Below are 20,410 nucleotides of genomic sequence, written 5' to 3'. Positions count from 1 at the left end.
GCCTACATGCTTCTGTGCCACCTTATGATATTCTGCTTCAGACTTTTTGTACTTTTTAATCATAAGATCATTCCTGAAGCAGTATAAAAAAGTGTGGCTACCAACTGTGAAGAGTTGACTAATATTCTCTGTGAGCAATATTCTAATAATAGCTTGCTTCACAATATTATTAGAGTAGACTTTCTTATAACCATTTTCTGTTAGCTGGAATACAACTGTCCCATTGGTGTTAAGATTATTGAAACAATTATGTCTCCAATATTGGAGTGTTGGGTGCATTTATTAATCGGAGTGTGTGGATATCTTGGGTTTAGCTGCTTTGCATTTAGTCTGTTTCAAAATGACTTAACTCACCTTAAATAGCTTCACTATGAGCTTCCCCTATGTCCTGAACATACACTTGTAGCACACGGTTAGGAGTATGTTGAGTCAGTACCAAGTTTTTCCAAACAGTTAGCACAACAGTGCTCTATGTGAACCAGATGGTAAATATAGATTTAATTGTTTTCACTAATTTTCTACTACTGCAATACTGTATAGCTAAATTTCCAAAAGTTTATGTGCTTTCTGTCACATCTAATTGTATTAAAGATAAAAACCAATAGGGTTTATATTTATATAGCATTCTGCAGAGATGTGAGTGTGTGTGTGTGTGTGTGTGTGTGTGTGAAAAGTTCAGAAAAAGTGAACATCATACAGAAAAATGCTTGTTAGCAGTTTTACAAATTTGTTTAAAACTATTAGGCAGGAAGTAAAAGACAGGTTGTTTCTAAGAGTTAAGGGGCGGTTTTTAATTTATTTCTGTGTACTGAATCACAAAGAAAACAAAATTATGAAATTAAGGGAATTTTTTTTTTACTTTTTTGTAAACCAACCTTGATTTTATTTCTTCTGTTTTTGAATTAATTGTATTGTTTTTTAATATATATATATATATATATATATATATATATATATATATATATATATATATATATATTTTATTCTTTGTTGAGTTGTTATGATGGGAGGCACAGTGGCTTTTCACCTCCAGGGCTGGGGGTTCAAATCCCGGTGTGTGTGGAATTTCCATGTTCTCCTGTGCTCCTGGGGTTTCCTCCAGGTACTCTAGTTTCCTCCTCCAGTCCAGAGACACATGCTGATTGGCATTTCCAAATTGTCTGTAGTGTGTGAACGTGTGTGATTGTGCTCTGTGATGGGTTGTCACCCCATCCCAGGTGTCCCACGCCTTGTACCCCGAGTTCCCTAGGATATGCTCCAAGCGCCCCTCTGTAGGATAAACGGTATAGAAAATCTCCCTACAGAGGTACACTACGTCCCTATTCGATTTCTTCTTCTTCTTCTTCTTCTTCATCACGTGTGAATTTAGACATGCAGGATAATTATGTCTGTACAGAACAACAGAGTGGCATGCCCCAGCCTTCTATGGATCATGAAGATATTGTGTACTTCTTGCTGCACAATTCAATGATGTTGTTGGGTGTTTCTTGTGAATAATTGATCTGTATGTTGCTCTTGCTGTAAGTGTCTCCATCTATCTGCTGATATATCTTACTGATGAGCTCTGTTCAGTGTAGTATCACCTTGCCACATTCACCACAGTCAATGTGAAACACAGAAACATAGCAAGGTGAAACAGTGGGGGATAGAGACAGAGAGGTATGACTGTAGGGAAGATTGCAAAAAAAAAAAGATTGCAAAATTTTAAAAATGGAAACTCTTACCCAGGAGGGATTAACAGCAGCAAAATTAATCAAGGGTATGACTCACACCAAAACAAGTTCCATTTATTCTTTCCCTTGCTCTGATTGTGGAAAAAAATATTGAGAGATCATAGCTTTCTTTTTTCCTATCATTCATCTTGGCAGTGCTGCTTGTAAATAAGACTGTAACTGTTTCACTGCTCCACACACATCTCCTCTGTCTCTTGATTGCTTCTAGTTTCTATCACTCCATTCTCAATTTTGGGGCCTTGGGACACTTTTGATTTAAGTATTGGCTGCTCTACGGTCTGTGATAAGACTCTGAATCAGCTATTTGTAATGGAGGTGAAGGTGAAAGTCCAACAGGCAGGATTGATGTCTGTGTATGTCTCAGGGGGAATTACTGGGTCCTGTTTACAGACAGCACATTTTCTAGTGTTAGAATAAAATCTGAATTAGGCTAGATGGGCCTGACATACATTCTTCCTTTCATCATCCATCATTCATTCATCATTAGTACAACCCCAATTCCAAAAAAGTTGGGACACTGTGTAAAATGTAAATAAAAACAGAATGCAGTGATTTGCAAATCTCATAAACCCATATGTTATTCACAATAGATGATAGAAAATATATAAAATGTTTAAACTGAGGAAATGTACCATTTTAAGAAAAAAATAAGGTAATTTTGAATTTGATGGCCTCAACACGTCTCAAAAAAGTTGGGATGGGGCAACAAGAGGCTGGAAATGTAAGTGCTATTAAAAAGAAACAGCTGGAGGTTAATTGGTAACAGGTCAGTAACATGATTGGGTATAAAAAGGGTATCTTAGTGAGGCAGAATCTTTCAGAAGTAAAGATGGGCAGAGGTTCACCAATCTGCGAAAAACTGCGTCTACAATTTGTGGAACAATTTCAGAATAATGTTCCTCTACGTAAAATTGCAAAGACTATGAATATCTCATCATCTACAGTACATAATATCATCAAAAGACTCTGGAGAATCTGGAGAAATCTCTGTATGCAAGGGACACGGGAGAAAATCAATACTGCATGCCCGTGATCTTCGGGCCCTCAGGCGGCATGGCATTAAAAACAGGCATGATTCTGTAATGGAAATCACTGTATGGGCTCAGAAACACCTCGAGAACTCATTGTCTGTGAACACAGTTCACCTTGCCATCCACAAATGCTGGGTACAGCTCTATCATGCAAAGAAGAAGCCATATGTGAACATGATCCCAAAGCGCCACCATCTTCTCTGTGCCAAAGCTCATTTAAAGTGGACTGCGGCAAAGTGGAAAACTGTTCTGTGGTCAGACGAATCGAAATGTGAAATTCTTTTTGGAAACTACGAACGCCGCGTCCTCTAAACTAAAGAGGACTAAAGAGGAGAGGGACCATCCAGCTTTTTATCAGCCCTCAGTTCAAAAGCCTGCATCTCTGATAGTATGGGGGTGCATTAGTGCCTATGGAATGGGCAGCTTGCACATCTGGAAAGGCACCATCAATGTAGAAAGGTATATACAAGCTTTAGAGCAACATATTCTTCCATCCAGATTCCATCCCATCTTTACTTCTGAGAGACTTTGCCTCTCTAAGAGACTCTTTTTATTCCCAGTCATGTTACTGACCTGCTGCAAATTAACCAAATTAGTTACAAGTTGTTCCTCTAGCTGTTTCTTTTTAGTAAAACTTACTTTTCCAGCCTTTTGTTGCCTCCGTCCAAACTTTTTTGAGACCTGTTGTGGCCAGAAATTCAAAATTACCTTATTTTTTTTCTTAAAATGGTACATTTACTCAGTTTAAACATATGATATGTTTTCTATCTTCTATTGTGAATAACATATGGGTTTATGAGATTTGCAAATCATTGTATTCTGTTTTCATTTACATTTTACACATTGTCCCAACTATTTTGGAATTGTGGTTGTACTGTAAGTGCCTTATCCTGGTCATGGCTGCAATAGATATGGAGCCTATCCCAGAATCAAGAATTCACCCTGGATGGGACACAGGGGGATGACTTACAAAAATAAATCAATTGTTGTATAGAATACAGTTTAAGACATAAAATTAAACAACATCCTAAATTCAAATTCCATGAGAGTTTCAGCGTAGTGAAACCTCCCAGTTCAGCTCAGGGGAACATCTCAAACACTCATTCCCCATCTGAAAGAAATGACTCTTTCTCTCTCAGCTGAGTCAGATTGCCAGAGGAGTGTGCAGGAATGGAAAGATTCATAGCAAGCAGAAACAGAGTGGTAGAAGCAGTACATCATGGCTAAGCAATTTCAGAGCCAGAGAAGACATTATCTGCTGAAGATCTCATGTAGTAAGAGATCAGAGTTCCCTGAGGTAGATCTCGTATCAGATGTACTGAATTGAGGGCATGTTTAAAACGAACATGCATTGTAAAGCTCTGTCTGATTTATGAATCATCTAACGATAAACTGAAACGTTTATTGTGTGTTTTAATCAGCTACACAATAAAATATATCAACCTGAAAGGTGTACTCATACATTTTTTAGCTGCACTCAATGAAGCAAGCTCACTCACACATGTGAATTGATGTTCTTCAATGCGCTAGTTTAATATATTACCATGTAGTGACGTGTATGATTGTGCACGGTATTGACAGGAAATGACTGAAAGTGCTCTGTTTTAATTCATTTGAGGACTTAATCTACAGGAACACTCAAAGCAGTAAATCAACAGTACACAACATTTCCCCATCTCAAATTTAATCAATCATCCTGCTTTTTTAAATTTGGCAGTATGAGGCTAATGTGGATAGTAACACGCTGTTAAAGTATAAAAATAGACTATTGATGTCAACCAGCTAAAAACAGTAGTAGCAGTCAACTTTCTCTCTCAACACAACACTCTCGCTACTTGAGAGTCATTAACATTAGCCTCTATTTATTTCAAGGGGATTTGCTCACTGACGCATTATCCACGAGGAGGTACGCGTCCTGGGGACTTACTTCCTAGAAACATAATTCCAGCTGATGACTTGATCATTTGGCTCCCCATGCTAGAAATACCACGCCAACAATGCTCACAGAACCATCTTCAAATGTATTTCTAATGCATGTTAGAATGTTCATGTAAAAGCCATGAGACAAAGAAAAACTATACTGCTTTTTAAAAAAAAAAATAAAAAAAAGATCACTGGCGTAAGATGGGGAAAGATTGCATCATCAGAAAATGATACTAATTGTGAATGTAATGTACCAACACAATGGATTTCATACTTTTTGACTATTAAGGCTAGCCAGGGACACCTGAACAGTCAAACCCTGTCCCAGGGTCATATTTACATTACTGACATTTCAAAAAAATAACTGCTGCCTAAAAGTCTGATTTGTACATTATAAGTGATTTGGATGTTAATATAGTTCCAATTTCATTTGCATATTTAATTCACTACAGATTTATATGGCTTGCACATATATACAAAGCTAACCTGCTAGCTCTGAGCTTTCATTAATTGTTAGCTACATTAGTCTCATTAAACAAATTTGTCATGGATGACTGACTGATTTGTGTGGAGGTCTGGGAAAACCTGTAGGATGTCAATGTAGCTCAAAACAAAAAAGAATTGAAGAAAAAAAAAAGGATTTGGCCAAAATTGGGTTTTTCTGCCTAAAACATACTTAGATGCCTCTACTTTAAGAAAACATACATGCATTTCAGCAAAATTATGTAGAAATGGTTTTATTTACTTTCTAATCTTGCCTATGCTATTGATGGGAGATTGTGGATTCCTGACTATGCGGCAGCCATCCATGGCTGGGAGTCAAGACAGCAAAATTGGCTGTATGAGGGAGGGCCAATAGTATATGTTTATGAACTCATGTATGTGGATAAACTTTCCTCCGAATGTATTATGCTGCTCTGTGACACAGTGTGATCAACGATTCAAAAAGATGTGGCTGACTAGCTTTATGTGTCTCAGAGAAAGCACATGTCCCACCCTCCCAAGTTGGGAGCTAGCTATTGGGTGGGAAATGGCATGTGACCAAATTGGGGAGAAAAATACTGTAGGAACAAAGACTTTGCATATACTTTCCTGCAGAGATCATGTTGGGTATAGGAGCCAGTTTAACAAACATGGCTGTAAAAACAGATAGTCTACTGTACCTAAAATGTTTTAATTGCTAGCTTGCTACCTTAATGTGCTTTCCTTCTTCTTTGATCAAGTTGTTAGTTACATGCCCTAGCCAAGTGGATGTAAGCCTAATATATTCAGTTTGACAATGTTAAAGGGGTTATAGTGGTATAAATACCAGCTGTCAAGTTATCTGCAATGCAAATTCCCGTTACATACACAAGAGATGAAGGTGGACAAAATGTTTAAATGCTCATTTTGAAATTTTACAGGAAATTGAGCTAACAGAGCAAATCAGTCTGAATTAATCAGCAATCATTTTGTCCATGATTAAAGAGTGGACAAAGTGATGTTGAGTGGTTAGCATGTTTTCTTCACACCTCCAGGGTTGGGGGTTTGAATCCTGCCTCCACCCTGTATGCGTGGAGTTTGCATTGTCTCCGGTTTCTTCCCCTTGTCCAAAGACATGCGTTCTAGGCTGATTGGCATGTCCAAATTGTCTCTAGAGTGTGAACGGGTGTGAGATTGTGCCCTGCGATGGGTTGGCACTGTGTCCAGGGTGTCCCCCGCCTTGTACCCCGAGTTGTACCTCCAGGCTCCCTGCGACCCTGTGTAGGATAAGCAGTATGGATAAATGGATGGATAAATCAATAAATAGAAGTTGCTGTATTGGTATCTTACATTGGAGTTTAAATACAGTATCCTCCCAGATTTTAAAATTCTGGAACTTTACATGGGCTTGAGAGATATATGGAGATATATTGTAGAAAATGTAAAAAAAAAATAAATAAATAAATAAATAAATAAATATTGTCAAACTAAAGACAAATTTCTGACTTGTCTGATTTGATTAATATTCCAATGCAAGGCGCATTACATGGAACTACTGAGGAATGTAATTTTCCATTTTGCCTGTTTTTAATTCCTTTTTCTTTTTTTTAAATCTTAAATGGAATATAAAACCTTGAACAATTGCACACACTTGCTAAAACATGTCTTTTTTCCCCCCTTTTCTCACGCTCTTGCCTCTTATGCCTTTTTTTCTTATGCCTTAGGTATTAGAAGTTGTAGGCTCCTTATATGTATTCTGATATTAGTGTGTGTAGCAAGTTTGGCATGCTTATATAAGCTGCGAGTGTGTGTGATGAAGTGGCTCTCTGATCCTGATTCACACTGCATGACGCCAGCACTCAACAAGAAGTAAAGCGAGAGAGAGAACGAGGGAGAGAGAGAGAGACCGAGGGAGGGAGGGGAGACTGAAGGGACTGAAGGGAGGGGTGAAAAGAAGTGGGGAGCAAAGTGAGGAAGAGAAACGGCAAGCAGGGGGAAGAAAGGATGAGGGAAAGACCGAGAGAAGGACAGAGTAAGTGAGTGAAGCACATGTGACGGAGTGACATCCACTCAGACACGCTTGTTTCCACGGCGACAACATGGGAGCAGTGGTTGGCACGCTGACCATGCAGACCAAACAGAGGCGACCATCCAAAGGTAGGGTAGGCACACACACACACATGCACAAAACAGCAGTGTCCCACACTCATGAACCTGCTTTTAGATTACTATCTACAAAATCATGAACATACAAGAGCATGCATACACAGAGAACATGGAAAAGGACTGACATACACACGCACACACGCACACAAAAGTATGCACATTAACACTACCTTTAGTCTACTATCCTCATAGGACATATAAAACCATGCACAGACTTAGAAACAAAGAAAAGAACCAACACACACACACACACACACACGCACTGTTTTCTTTCTTTTCCATACTTATGCAACAAGTAGATTTCTATAAGCGTCAGTGTCTATAATCTGCCATGTGCTGAATCTACAGCCATCAGTCTTGCACACCCACCCACAGACACACACACTTCTCAACAGCACGGCGTGAAACTGTCTTTCCTTCATATTGTATGTGTGTGTGTGTGTGTGTATGTGTGTGTATGTGTGTATGTGCGTACATGTGTATTATTGTATAATCTCTGAAGTGCACATGCTTTTTATCACTCTACTCACATGCTCTCTTCCTGCTTGATACCTCAGAAGAGCAGTTGTCATGGCAACATGGATATGGCACTGTTTGGGTGTACGCGCACATATGTTCGTGTGTGTGTGTGTGTGTGTGTGTGTGTGTGTGTGTGTGAGAGAGAGAGAGAGAGAGAGAGAGTGTGTGTCTGTGTGTGTGTGTGTGTGTGTTGTTGTTGTTGTTGTCAGGGATCTGGACTGTTGTGTTGAAAAATGTAGATGAAAAATCAATTAGAATTTTCTATGCAGTCAGACACACACACACACACAGACACACATACACACATTCATAGATGTAGAGAGAGAACAAAAGAAATGCAAGATCTGAGATGGGAAAAATCAACTGTTGATCTCTTTATTCTAATCTTCTTATTATTCCACTTCTCCATCTTCTCTCTCTCTCTCTCTCTCTCTCTCTCTCTCTCTCTCTCTCGCTCAATGTATACAGTATCACTCACTATCTATGGACTATCTCTGTGTGAAGCCTGTATTACATGGGTGAAAAAAAATAGCTAAAGCCGTTACACACACGTATACAGTATATTCTCACCAACACAGTTTTTCACCCTGCTATCTATTAAGGCTAGACAGAGAATGAGACATGTGTTAGTCATGGCAGTTGGTGTTAAAGAGTGGGTGTTTATGTTTGAGCTTATGCTCTTCTGCCTAGTTTCACACAGGCAGATCAGGAAAAACATGCAGGAACTTCCATATGGAAAAAAAACAGCTTCATACAAGCATAAGAATGAAGACTCTGAAGACTAACATGCAGTGAGACATTCTGTGCATATGTATACAAACTACTTAATAATAAACTAATTTATTTAATTACTTCATTTTATGTTAACTACTTCATTAGTTAATTCTCATGCTATTTTTTCAATATTAAATATCTTAATGTGTCATATGTGTATATGAATATACAAATTAAATAAACAGGGACTACATTTACATACTGCAACCTGATTGGCTCATACTGTATATTTTATGTCATGGAACACACACACACACACACACACACACACACACACACACACACACATTCAGACTGTATTTTTCTGGCATGCATGATGTTTACATTAACCATTGTAGTACATGATGTGATGTAGAACAAATCCCACATAGAAATCCCACATATTTTTTGTATTTCCAATTTCCATTGCTCACCAACATCTTACCAATAATTGACTAACAAATGACACATCCCTCATCCTTTACTGTGCCATTCATCTGACAAACAATTTTGTCTTCAGAACAAATTAGCACCAACTTATTCATTCCTGAGTCTTTACAATTTCCAGAAATTTAAATCTTGTCAATAATGTTTGAAAACAGCCACCTCCAATCGTGTCAGTACATTGTAGGATAAATAATTCAGCAACACTTTACAATAACACTACATGAATGATCATGCACTAATACCTGAATTACTACTTACTTATATATGAACGAATGATGAGGTAAGGCATGTACTAATCATGAACTAATTAAGAGTTAACCTTAACTATGCTGTGAGTCTTATGACCTCATACGTGAGTAATGACCACCTTAAGTACATGTTAGTGCATGTTAATCTATTAATTAACACATAAGGCTAACCTAAATAGAACACTGGTTTTAAACGTTAATATTTAATACGTCTGCTAAAACCCTTGTGGGCAAAGGAGCAGTGCCCCGGGCCTGATCCATCCAGAGCACGTACTAGTACTACAGTGGGATTTGATTTTTAAATTATTAATTATTATTAAAAAAACATTTTAAATAAAGTTTAGGACTTTTAACTTTTATTTATTTATTTATTATGTTGTAAACAAACATTCAGGTTCAAGTACTCATAAGGTCTCTTATATACACTATATACACACTACCAGGTCACTATATATATACACACTATATGTACACTACCAGGTCACTATATATATACACACTATATGTACACTACCAGCTGACTATATATATATATATATATATATATATATATATATATATAATATATATATACACATACACTACCAGGTCACTATATATACATACATACAAAATATATTTTCTGATAAGAAACGTTTTTACTTAAAATTGAATTCTTTTTCCAAACTAGTAGTTTTCACTTTGAACATAAGAAAAGCAGTGAGAAGTTTGATATTCATATTCATTATTATTCTGAAATACTCTAAAAGTACAGAACACGTGACTGGTGGTGTATATATCATCAGGACACTTTATTCTCTGGAATAAATCCATACTTTGGAAAATGGTTTGCAGTAATACATGCAGGGCTTCAAACTGATTGAGTAGTTGGCATGTTGGCGAGACGGCACTCATCTATCACTCATCTAATTAGCACATGTTACTGCCTGTGTGTTATCAACAAGTCCTGCTGAAACTGAGAAGCTGGCCTTTGGCTAATTACACTTGATGTCATCTTTGTCTGTAAGACTAGCTAGTCATTTCTGATGAAATCATGAGGTATTATTGTGAACAAAACTTGCCTATAGCTATAGGAAGATGAAAGCAGTGATGTGGTCAAGGGGAAAATAATGGTCTTGTATTTGAGTGAAGTCAGCACACTGTGATGGATGTGGCCAGTTTGCAGGGCTTTGGGTTTTTTTCTGTTCTTTTTTTTTGCTGCTGTGTGCCACTTTGAGCTATGTTATGGTGTTTTTGATTTGTGTGTGTGTGTGTGTGTGTGTGTGTGTGTGTGTGTGTGTGTTATCTGGTTGTTGCATAAAGTTTTGAGGTTTGTCAATTGCTTCAGGCTTGTTAATATAATTTTCCTGCATCTTTTGTTCATTAGTGAAGAAAAAATATGTGTGTGTGTGGTTTTGTGTGCATGTGTGTTCATGGTCGATCCAGCAGTGGCTTTTTCTCTGGTGAATATTTCACATCTTCAATCAACACCCACTCTCTGCCTCCAGCTACTTAATCTCCCTCGCTCTTTTTCTTTTTCACTCTCCCAGTTCTTCTTCTTCTGTCATTCTCTTGCCACTGTCTTCCATACCCCCCGCCCCTTTTTTTTGTCTTTATATTACTTTTGGGCTAAAATTCCTTTTAAACAATCTCTCTTTTCCCCTCGTTCAACCTTTCCAGTTCTATCTTTTCCATTCCTCCTCCTCACTTGCTCTTGCACTCTCAGAGCCCAAGTTGGTTTTTGTGAAAGTGCTTATTAAGTCTGTCTTTTAGGACAAACTTTATGGGACATAATGGGTTTTGTGTGTGTGTGTGTGTGTGTGTGTGGGCGGTCAGCAGGTTTTGTGTGTGGGCGGTCAGCAGCTCTTTGTTGTTGTAGTAATGTACTGTGTGTGTGTGTGTGTGTGTGTGTGTGTGTGTGTGTGTGTGCGTGCGCTGCTGTGCAATCACCAGCCTTATCTGGAGTGATGTGTTTATTCACTCTTTTACTCCTCTTCTAACATGAGTCACGCAGGACTTTCTGTATGGGTAAGGAACGTGGTTGATGTCAGTGTGTGAAGTGTTTACGTCACTACTTAAACTCTGTGATATCAGCTTATTTGATATAAAAGATTCATTTTGATATAAAAGATCAAATTCAAATCAAATTATGACACTTAATCTTTGAGTCTTAAAAGTATCTTTTGAAGTTTCAGGATCACAAGCCACTTTGAAGTATTAGATGCAATCTGCTTAGAAAGAATAATCAAAATACAGGTTATTTCAATACTTTAAATATTAATGAACAAGTTGCATTAACGCATAAAGCATTTTGCTCCACCATCTGCTACACAATTACCATTTTCATATTTCATAAAAAGCAACTTAACTACAGATATGTAATATCTCTTAATTCATTTCCATTTTACTGACTGTGTCCTAGATTTCCAATAGCTACATATAATCAGTGTGTAGGGGATGATTCATTTCATATTTCTGCAAATGTATTTATTTTGAATTAATTTTTCACCCAGTTTAGGCATTGAGTTACTAAAGTTTAATGAGTAGGTAATTTGGAGCATTTCTACCTAAAGGTGGAAAAAACAGAACGATGTTTATACAAATAGATTCATTTTCCACCTGCAATGTGATTTACTAAGCCAGAAAGTCAATTTGCGACCGGCAATTCTGTGCGCAAATTAATACAGCCAAAGGGCATGCATTAAATTAGCAGAAAACCATTTCTAGCAGTTGAAGACAAAATTATACCATTCATTAGGTTTTAATATGGAGTAAAATAATCAGAAACTTTTTCAAAATGTTGATGACTTATTGTCACAGTAAAACTGGTTTTATATTAGTCAGCTCACATTTCTCTTCCTGTGTTGCCAACATTAACGTGTCTTTAACGTGTATGATTTCACTTGACAGGAGGTCCCCTATTTGTTGTGTACAGACGTGGAACTCACAATGAACCATGGTTATTACTGAAGTTAGCTATATAATAATAAGCCTAATTGATTGCTAACTGACGAGTGGTTTTTAATCTAAACTTCAATAACATAAATAAACATATATACTGTAGGTTTTTACATTGAAAGGGGTCTCTGGATGCAAAAGCTTTGAGAACAGTACAAACAAAAAACATTTTATTCAGAAAATCAGTTTAGGTTTTCTCCTTTAGAGGTCATGTTCAGTTGAAAGGCTGTGTGAAGCAGCTGATCAATAAAAGCCCATGTAACTGATTTCACTCTGCAGGCGTGATGTGATCCAAATGGTAATTACGTCTCTGTGTGTGTGTATGTGTGTGTGTGTGTGTGTTTAAATATAGCAGTAGTGAATGTAATATGAATAAAGTAGTAGCAAATGTTGAATGTATTCTTGAGAACATATTGTAGAGGCTTTTGTTTGCGTCAAGGCTGTAGCGTGATGCATCGATTATGATAATTCAGATTATGCAAAGTAATCACTTGAGATGCAGGAAGTAATGCTGGGGAGAGAGAGAGAGAGAGAGAGAGAGATTGAGCTGGAAGGTGTGTATAAATAAGCCTCTTATTTTCTGAACTGTATGTGAAGGATTAATGTTATTATTGTATAATAACTAGCAACAGTGCTCAGAGAATTCGTTTAATAATGGAAATCATTTATGTTCTTCGGGACTTTGGATTCTCTCCAGGAAAAACAATAAGATCCTTTTAAATGAATTTTTCCATTTTATACATTTTATTTAATAAATGAAAGTCCTATTTATAAATACATCTTCCTTAATTGTGATTCAGCTAAATCAGCAAATCAGTCGTCTGGCTCGCTTATTTGATGAAAGGTAAGCATGAAGGTCAAAGCAGGATAAATCTTGGCTGGGAAAAGAGTGCTGCTGGGATTTTAAGGCCATGTGAGCTTAACATGGTGTATTAGGACAGATGTTCCCTCTTATTGTTTTTTTTTTTTTTTTCTAAGCAAAGCCAATTTCTATTGAGCAGACCCATACAGGTGATTTAACATGTGATTGTCAGTGGTGCTCACAGCTAATGTAGCTTTTTCTGGTTGGGACTGAACTTGGCTGGCAGCGGGTCTGTTTCTGCTTGGATGCACATTCCTGTTTGGGATTTTAAAAATAAGAAAAATGCGATGCTTTTATGAGAATCAAGTGTACTTGTGGCTGGTCCAGACTGCATTGCTATCATCTATCAGTTACAGCAATTGACTAACACATTATTGTTCTGCCAGATCTTATTTATTCCTGCAGGGGAGCATCATCAGAAGTGTGTGACTATACAGCTTATGCGCAGCGTTTACACGATAACTGTGTACTAAAAACGGAAACATTTTTCCTTTGCGTTTTGGAAAAGTTTCGTGTACAGATGACAACTTTGTCAAAAACGATCCTCGTTCACACGGATCTGCGAAAATGACTAAAAACGCTGTATTGTGCATGCCAGTCCAGTAGTTGGCGATGTCACTTTGTAAAGAAACACTACGTGCCTGCGCACATAAGCATTCATGTCAACATGTCCGCCATATTGATCCGGGCAAGACCGTCCTATAAACAAATACAAGTAAACGGAGGAGCTGTGGTTTTTCTGGATAAAAAGCACAATAACGATTTCATTTCTCAGACGATTTCAATGGTTTATGATCTATGTGGAGTACAAACAAGTTCTGTCTCCAGTTACTTTGAAACTTGATAGTTTATAGAAAATTATTCATAGTCATAAGGAATTGTGAAAACTCACGCTTGTCATGTATAGATTCAGATTACTTTTCTTGGTTAATAAATGCAGAGAAGTCCCTAATGTAATAAAACGTAATGTGCATCTTTTAGCTTTTCTTGTGCTCCAGGTCAGAATTCTGTTAACAATGCTCAGTCATTTTTAAATACTGAAAAAATCAAAATAGTGCATAGCTTTAAGTACTAATAATTGACCATCATCATCCTTTATTAGCAATAAAAGGATACAGATATACTCCAAAACAGACTATTACAAAGATAATTATAAGGTTATACGGTTGAATACCCTTCGTCGGGTTAATAAAGTGATGTATGTAACAAACGCGTCTCCGCTGGTCGTAGTAGTGATGCAGTAAATCTACACTTTGCTGGAAAAGTGTCAATAAACTAAATATCTTGAGCAGCACAAACACAGTCCTGTAGCTTTGAATGTCTCGCACGTTGTTTTGAAGTACTCGCGCACATACCTATAGACTGAACATGTAATACGCATGCGCGTGACGTCGTCATTTCCCCAAATTCTGGTTTTTGTACGTTTACATGGAGACGATAACGGCATCGTTTTCAAAAGACTGGCACTTTGAGACCCGTTTTCAAAAGTTCGCGTTTTCAGGCCCTGAAACGCCGTTGTCGTGTAAACGAACAGCTAAAACACATAAAAGTTCTCTGTTTTTAATTGAAAACGTTAGATAGAACAGTGGATTGTGGCAGCAGGGGCACAGCTGAACGTCAGCTGCAGATGGAGAGGAGGCGGGTTGAACCGACAGGTAATGTGTTATCATTCTCACCTGTGTGTTTTGTTTGTCTTTTAGGGGACTGTGAGAGAGAGAGAGAGAGAGAGAGAGAGAGAGATGGAGATGTGTGGAACTCAGTGTTTGTGTGTGCATGTGTGTGTCTGCTAGTGAATGCTGAAATGCTAATAAGCAGAGAGAGAGAGAGAGAGAGAGAGAGAGAGATGGAGATGTGTGGAACTCAGTGTTTGTGTGTGCATGTGTGTGTCTGCTAGTGAATGCTGAACTGCTAATAAGCAAACGCAAAATACATTTAAATAAAGGGAGCACAAAGCTTTGCTAAGAGTCATCTGTTTCCCGAGTTCTCCTCCTTCCCACCCATACATGCCAGGGTTTCACAGTGGTGCTAAGACCCGGGAGGGGGTACCAGATGCTGTCATGGAGCTCTTTCCACTTAGTGAAATTATTAAGTTCCTCACCAGCTTTCTCTCTCTCTCTCTCTCTGGTTCCCAGTCCACTGAAACATAAACAAAACTCACATAAGTCAACATGCTGTGATCACACACAGGTGAGAATCATCACGCTTTACCTGCTGGTTTAACCCACCTCCTCTCCGTCTGCAGCTGATGCTCGGCCACGCCCCTGCTGCCACATGGTCATTTAACTTTTTCATCCAAATTAATCTCCTCTATTAAACACTGTTGAACAATATGTTACGTGTGTGTGTGTGTGTGTGTGTGTGTGTGTGTGTTCTGTATTGATCAAAAAGACACTAGTCTATTAGCTTGTATACAGAGTCAGCAGTCAGTCTTCCTTCAGGCACTGTGACATTACATGAGCAGCAGTTTATTAAGATCTCACAGGAAGCACAGATTAGCCCTGGCCCTTCAATCTGGGTAGTTGTTGTGTGATTGGGAATATTTAGCAAGCTGATACACACTCGGACACTTCAGGAGATTGTGCGTTCACTTCTCTCACTCCAGCGTGGGAAAAGAGGCATAAATCCACAGTATTGCTGTTAAAAGCAGAGCAGCTTTCATATGTGAGCACAGATAAGCTTCAGTTATCTCATCTCATCCAATATTCAGCCCAGACTACCATACTCCAGCCACGTTGTCTAGATGAGCACAGGCATAAAAAAATAACAGCAGGGAAGATATGCATAAGTTAACTTTACATCAATTATAATGTGTCCTTGTTCTCTCTCTTCTAATAACACATACACTTCATCTCTATGTTTTATCCCCCTCTCATTATGGTTATTGTCTGTCGCTATCTGTAGATATGGTGGATGATGATTTGGAGATAACAATGGTGTGTCATCGTCCAGAGGGTTTGGATAAGCTGGAAGCTCAGACCAACTTCAGCAAGAGAGAACTGCAAGAACTCTACAGGGGCTTTAAAAATGTACATACACACACCTATTGTACTTACACAGTCAAATCATTGTTCATCAAAGTTGTTTCTAAACTTATTTTTAATTATTAATAATTTTTTTTTTAATTAATCAATATTAATTTTTTAAAATCATTTAAATTTATTCATTTAATTTATATGCAATTTAGAAAAATAATGGACTTTTTATGTTTACAGAAATTAATTAGATTTAATTCTGATTATTTGCGTTAAAACATGATCTTGTTGACCGTGGAATATTTTTTATAGTAGAACAATAAATATCACCCACAACCTTTTCCCAAAACTAGTTCAATTTGGTGTAAAAAAACACCAAAAAAACACCCACAACGCTGGCAACTCTGGCTGGATTGCAGCTCAGTCACTGCAGCACTGGACACAGACTTAAACTCATCCTTGTGTTACACAGCACCAAATATTTTACTGTAATTAATTGGCTAGTCTTATTTGTCTTCATTCATGGATTTGTTTTGGATTGTATTCTTTGATTAATAAGTCACTGATACCAATAAGATTATTAAGAAACGATTCATTAAATTCGTATGTGTCATTGAAATAGATAACCTGTTTAAACTGGACAGTGTGAAGCCTATCAGTCGAGGTTCACATTAATGAGTCTACTTATACATAGTAAATTTAGACAAACATATGAGCTCTTGTAGATTAGAAACGTTTTTTCCCCTGGATTTTCATGAACACCACATTTCTTGTATAAATGTTCTTGCAAATGATTTATGAATAATCACGTTTGTCTCATTTGATAAATGAGGCTCATTATTACCATATAATACATTTGATTAACCATCAATTCTGGCTTCTGTTGACATTTTTCTATCCAAGATATAAGCTCTGCACTCAGCCACAAGACACTTGCAGGTGTTAGAGTGGTCTAAATATTCCAAATCGGTCCTTTAATTTCAATTTCTTTGTAAATTTTTTAACTACTAATTTTACCAACCTCATTTAAACATGGCAGATTCTGTGTATTTCCTTTCTTTCTAGTTCATGATCTTTGCTTTCTTCTTTTTTAGGAATGTCCTTGTGGGGTTGTCAATGAAGAGACATTTATACAGATTTACTCAAAGTTCTTTCCTCAGGGGGGTAAGTCTATATGTGCATGCTAGAAAGTGAGATTTCATGTGCATGTTCATGTGTGTGTACAGTATGTGTGTTGTCCTAAAAGAGTCTCTGCTGTTTTCTATAGACGCCAGCACATATGCTCATTACCTGTTTAACGCCTTTGACTCGGGCCACACCGGCTCCATCAAGTTCAAGGTGATCCTCTCTTTCACTCTGTGTGCATCTCTCTCTCTCTCTCTCTCTCTCTCTCTGTCTCTCTCTCATCTCTTACTCAGTCTGTTACGTCCTTTTAGTTGTTTCTCAGTGTGACTCACATCTATTTTCTCCTAACATCTATTTAATGTATTTTCATGCCAAGTTGGGCATATGGCAATTTTTTTCACATTATCGTTCAGTTGCTATTTTCATGGTCAGTAATGAAAACGCTTGTGCTGAAGTGATGACCCTCTGTTTCTCAAATGTGAAGCTAAAACATCATTTCAAGACCCAAGAATTGATTAGAAGATACAGAGCCATAAAAATTTCTATAAAAAAAATTGCCCAGTAAGCTCAAAGAAGGTACAACATTTAAAATAATATTTTGGTGTAAACATCTCACATACGTTCAATGGAATATCAAAAAGTCGCCAAAAAAAAACCCTTATAATTCCAAAGTTTTGATTTTCTTTAAAAAAAATCAAATAAATCAAAACCTTGATTGGCTTAAAATTTCTTACAATCAGCTTTTGGCTAATAAATGTAAATCGGACAGTTACAGATGGGATGCCAGGAAGTAGTCAAACTACACTATTTGACCAAAAGTATGTGGACCCCTATCCACCACACCCACACTGTATGAGGTTCTTCCTCAAACTGTTGCCACAAAGTTGGAAGCACAAACTTGTATAGGATGTCTCTGTATGCTGTAGCATATCAGTTTCCCTTCACTGGAACTAAGAGCGCACGGTGGCTGAGTGGATAGCACGTTTGCCTCACACCTCCTCTGGGTACTCCGGTTTCCTCCCCCAGTCCAAAGACATGCATGGTAGGCATGTCTAAAGTGTCCGTAGTGTATGAATGGGTGTGTATGTGAGTGTGCCCTGCGATGGACTGACACCCTGTCCAGGGTGTACCCCGCCTTGTGCCTGATGCTCCCTGGGATAGGGTCCAGGTTCCCCTGTGACCCTGAAAAGGATTAAGCGGTAGAAGATGGATGGATGGAACTAAGAGACCCAGACCTGTTCCAGCACGACTATGCCCCTGTACACAATGTGAGGTCCATGAAGACATGATTTGCCAAGGTTGGAGTCGAAAAACTTGAATAGGACACAGAGCACAGAGCTCTGACCTCAACTCCACTGAACACCTTTGGTATAAATTGGAACTGATGAATTGTGGCTAAATTATTTAATCCTCACAGCCACACTCCAGAAAGACTGGAAAGTCTTTCCAGAAGAGTGGAGGTTATTATAACAGCAAAGAGAGGGATTAAATCGGAAATGGGATGTTAAAAAAGGACATGTCCACAAACTTTTGACCATAAAGGCTCACAAATTTGAACAATGTGAGTGCATGAAAAGACAGCTTATGTAGGTTATGGCAGCTAAATATTTCTGCTAGAAAATAAATTAATATGTAAGTTAAATACATTAAAATCACACAGGATTGGCTATCACTTAACCCCTCAACTTCCGCACAGCTCTCGGGTCTGTGGTTTGATCCTGAGCTTGGGTTACTGTCAATGTGGAGTTTTGCATGTTCTCTCGATATCTTCATGGGCATCTTCTGGGTTCTCTGGTTTTCTCCAAAGGTAGATCGGCTAATCTAAATTATCCCTAGGTGCGAATAAGTGTGTGAATATATGTGCATGGTGCCCTGCAATGGACTGGAGTCCCAGGTGTATTCCCACCTCATGCACAGTGATCCAGAGCCACTGCATCCCTGACCAGGCTAAAGCAGTTGATGAATGAATGAATGAATGAATGAATGAATGAATTAACGTTAACATGCACCAATGGCATGATCTTAGGCCTTATTTTTACACTTGCATCATTTATCATTAAAAAATAGAGCCCAATTTTTTTCAACAATGTGGGTCTCTTTCTCGCCACATTCTGTTGTTTCACAGTGTGATCTTTCCGTCTCTCTCTCACTGCTTCTATCCAGGACTTTGTTATCGCTCTGTCCGTCTTGTTAAGAGGTTCTACACAGGAGAAGTTGCAGTGGACTTTCAACCTGTACGACATTAACAGAGATGGGTACATTAACAAGAAGGTGTGTTTGTGTATGTGTGTGGGTGTGGGTGTGGGGTTGTTTCCACATATTGGATCACTATAACACCACCAGTGTATTCACATACATCTACTGCTGACTTGTTACTATGTGTTCCGCTGTACAGGAGATGATGGACATTATGAGCGCTATCTATGACATGATGGGGAAATATACGTACCCTGCTATGAAGACAGACACAACCAAACAGCACGTGGATGCTTTCTTTCAGGTGAGAAACTCTTTATAATTATTAATCAAATTATGTAGAAGGTCTTCCTGTTTGTACATATGTGTATATAGATAGCTGAAGATGCAACTGTGATTATACGTATTTGAGATTTTTATTTAAATCATATTTTGTTAAACTGTATTAGTTCTCAGTTGTAGAATGGTCATTTTTATTTTCCTCTGTAGAAAATGGACAAAAACAGAGATGGAGTCGTCACTCTTGATGAGTTCATTCTATCCTGTCAAGAGGTATCTACATCATACCTCTTACTTGTGACCACTTTTCTCTTCCTTTTCTTTGAATTTTTTATCATTCCTTGGATGCACTGCCCTCTAGTGGCAAACACAGCTCACTGTAACACAACAAATATCCACCATGCTGTTCAGGTTTTTTAAAAAACGGTTACTATTTTCGTTTAGGGAATCCATTTTGCCATTAATAACTTTATCAGCTCAACTGAAGTTTCTTAGATGATTCCTTTGGAGAGCCCATGGATCGGTTCAACATACAGTGGCTATAATGGGCCCCTAATTTCTCCATCTGGGGATTAATAAAGTATTATCTTATCTTATCTATAAATAGCCTACACAATCCTTATTGATGTCAGACATTTTTCTATGTTCAATTTGACCTTGAAACCAACAAAATTCGTGATAAATCAAATGTTTTTGTAGGTTTTACATTTTTTATGTAAATGGCTTTACATTGAAAAAATAACAGCAATTGCAGTAA

The 20,410-nt window shown here is 37.8% G+C and overlaps 1 protein-coding gene across 2 annotated transcripts in view; it reads left to right on the top strand.

The window, feature by feature from the left end:
- LOC128618179 (Kv channel-interacting protein 1-like) overlaps positions 1 to 20,410 on the top strand; it is a 62,244-nt gene that overhangs the window by 38,776 nt on the left and 3,058 nt on the right. The window contains exons 1-7 of one of the 2 annotated variants that reach the window (XM_053641672.1): positions 6,469 to 7,306; positions 15,983 to 16,107; positions 17,148 to 17,217; positions 17,321 to 17,391; positions 19,342 to 19,449; positions 19,574 to 19,678; positions 19,864 to 19,926. In XM_053641672.1, coding sequence (XP_053497647.1) covers positions 7,249 to 7,306; positions 15,983 to 16,107; positions 17,148 to 17,217; positions 17,321 to 17,391; positions 19,342 to 19,449; positions 19,574 to 19,678; positions 19,864 to 19,926 — 600 coding nt within the window. In that variant the 5' untranslated portion in view covers positions 6,469 to 7,248. Of the gene's footprint in view, positions 1 to 6,468; positions 7,307 to 15,982; positions 16,108 to 17,147; positions 17,218 to 17,320; positions 17,392 to 19,341; positions 19,450 to 19,573; positions 19,679 to 19,863; positions 19,927 to 20,410 lie in introns of those variants that run through there. The other variant, XM_053641671.1, reaches the window with a different exon arrangement.

Source organism: Ictalurus furcatus, chromosome 14 (genome assembly GCF_023375685.1).
Source record: "Ictalurus furcatus strain D&B chromosome 14, Billie_1.0, whole genome shotgun sequence".
NCBI lineage: Eukaryota > Metazoa > Chordata > Actinopteri > Siluriformes > Ictaluridae > Ictalurus > Ictalurus furcatus.
The sequence above is the reverse complement of the archived record's forward strand: the minus strand, read 5'-3'. Positions and strand labels throughout refer to the sequence as shown.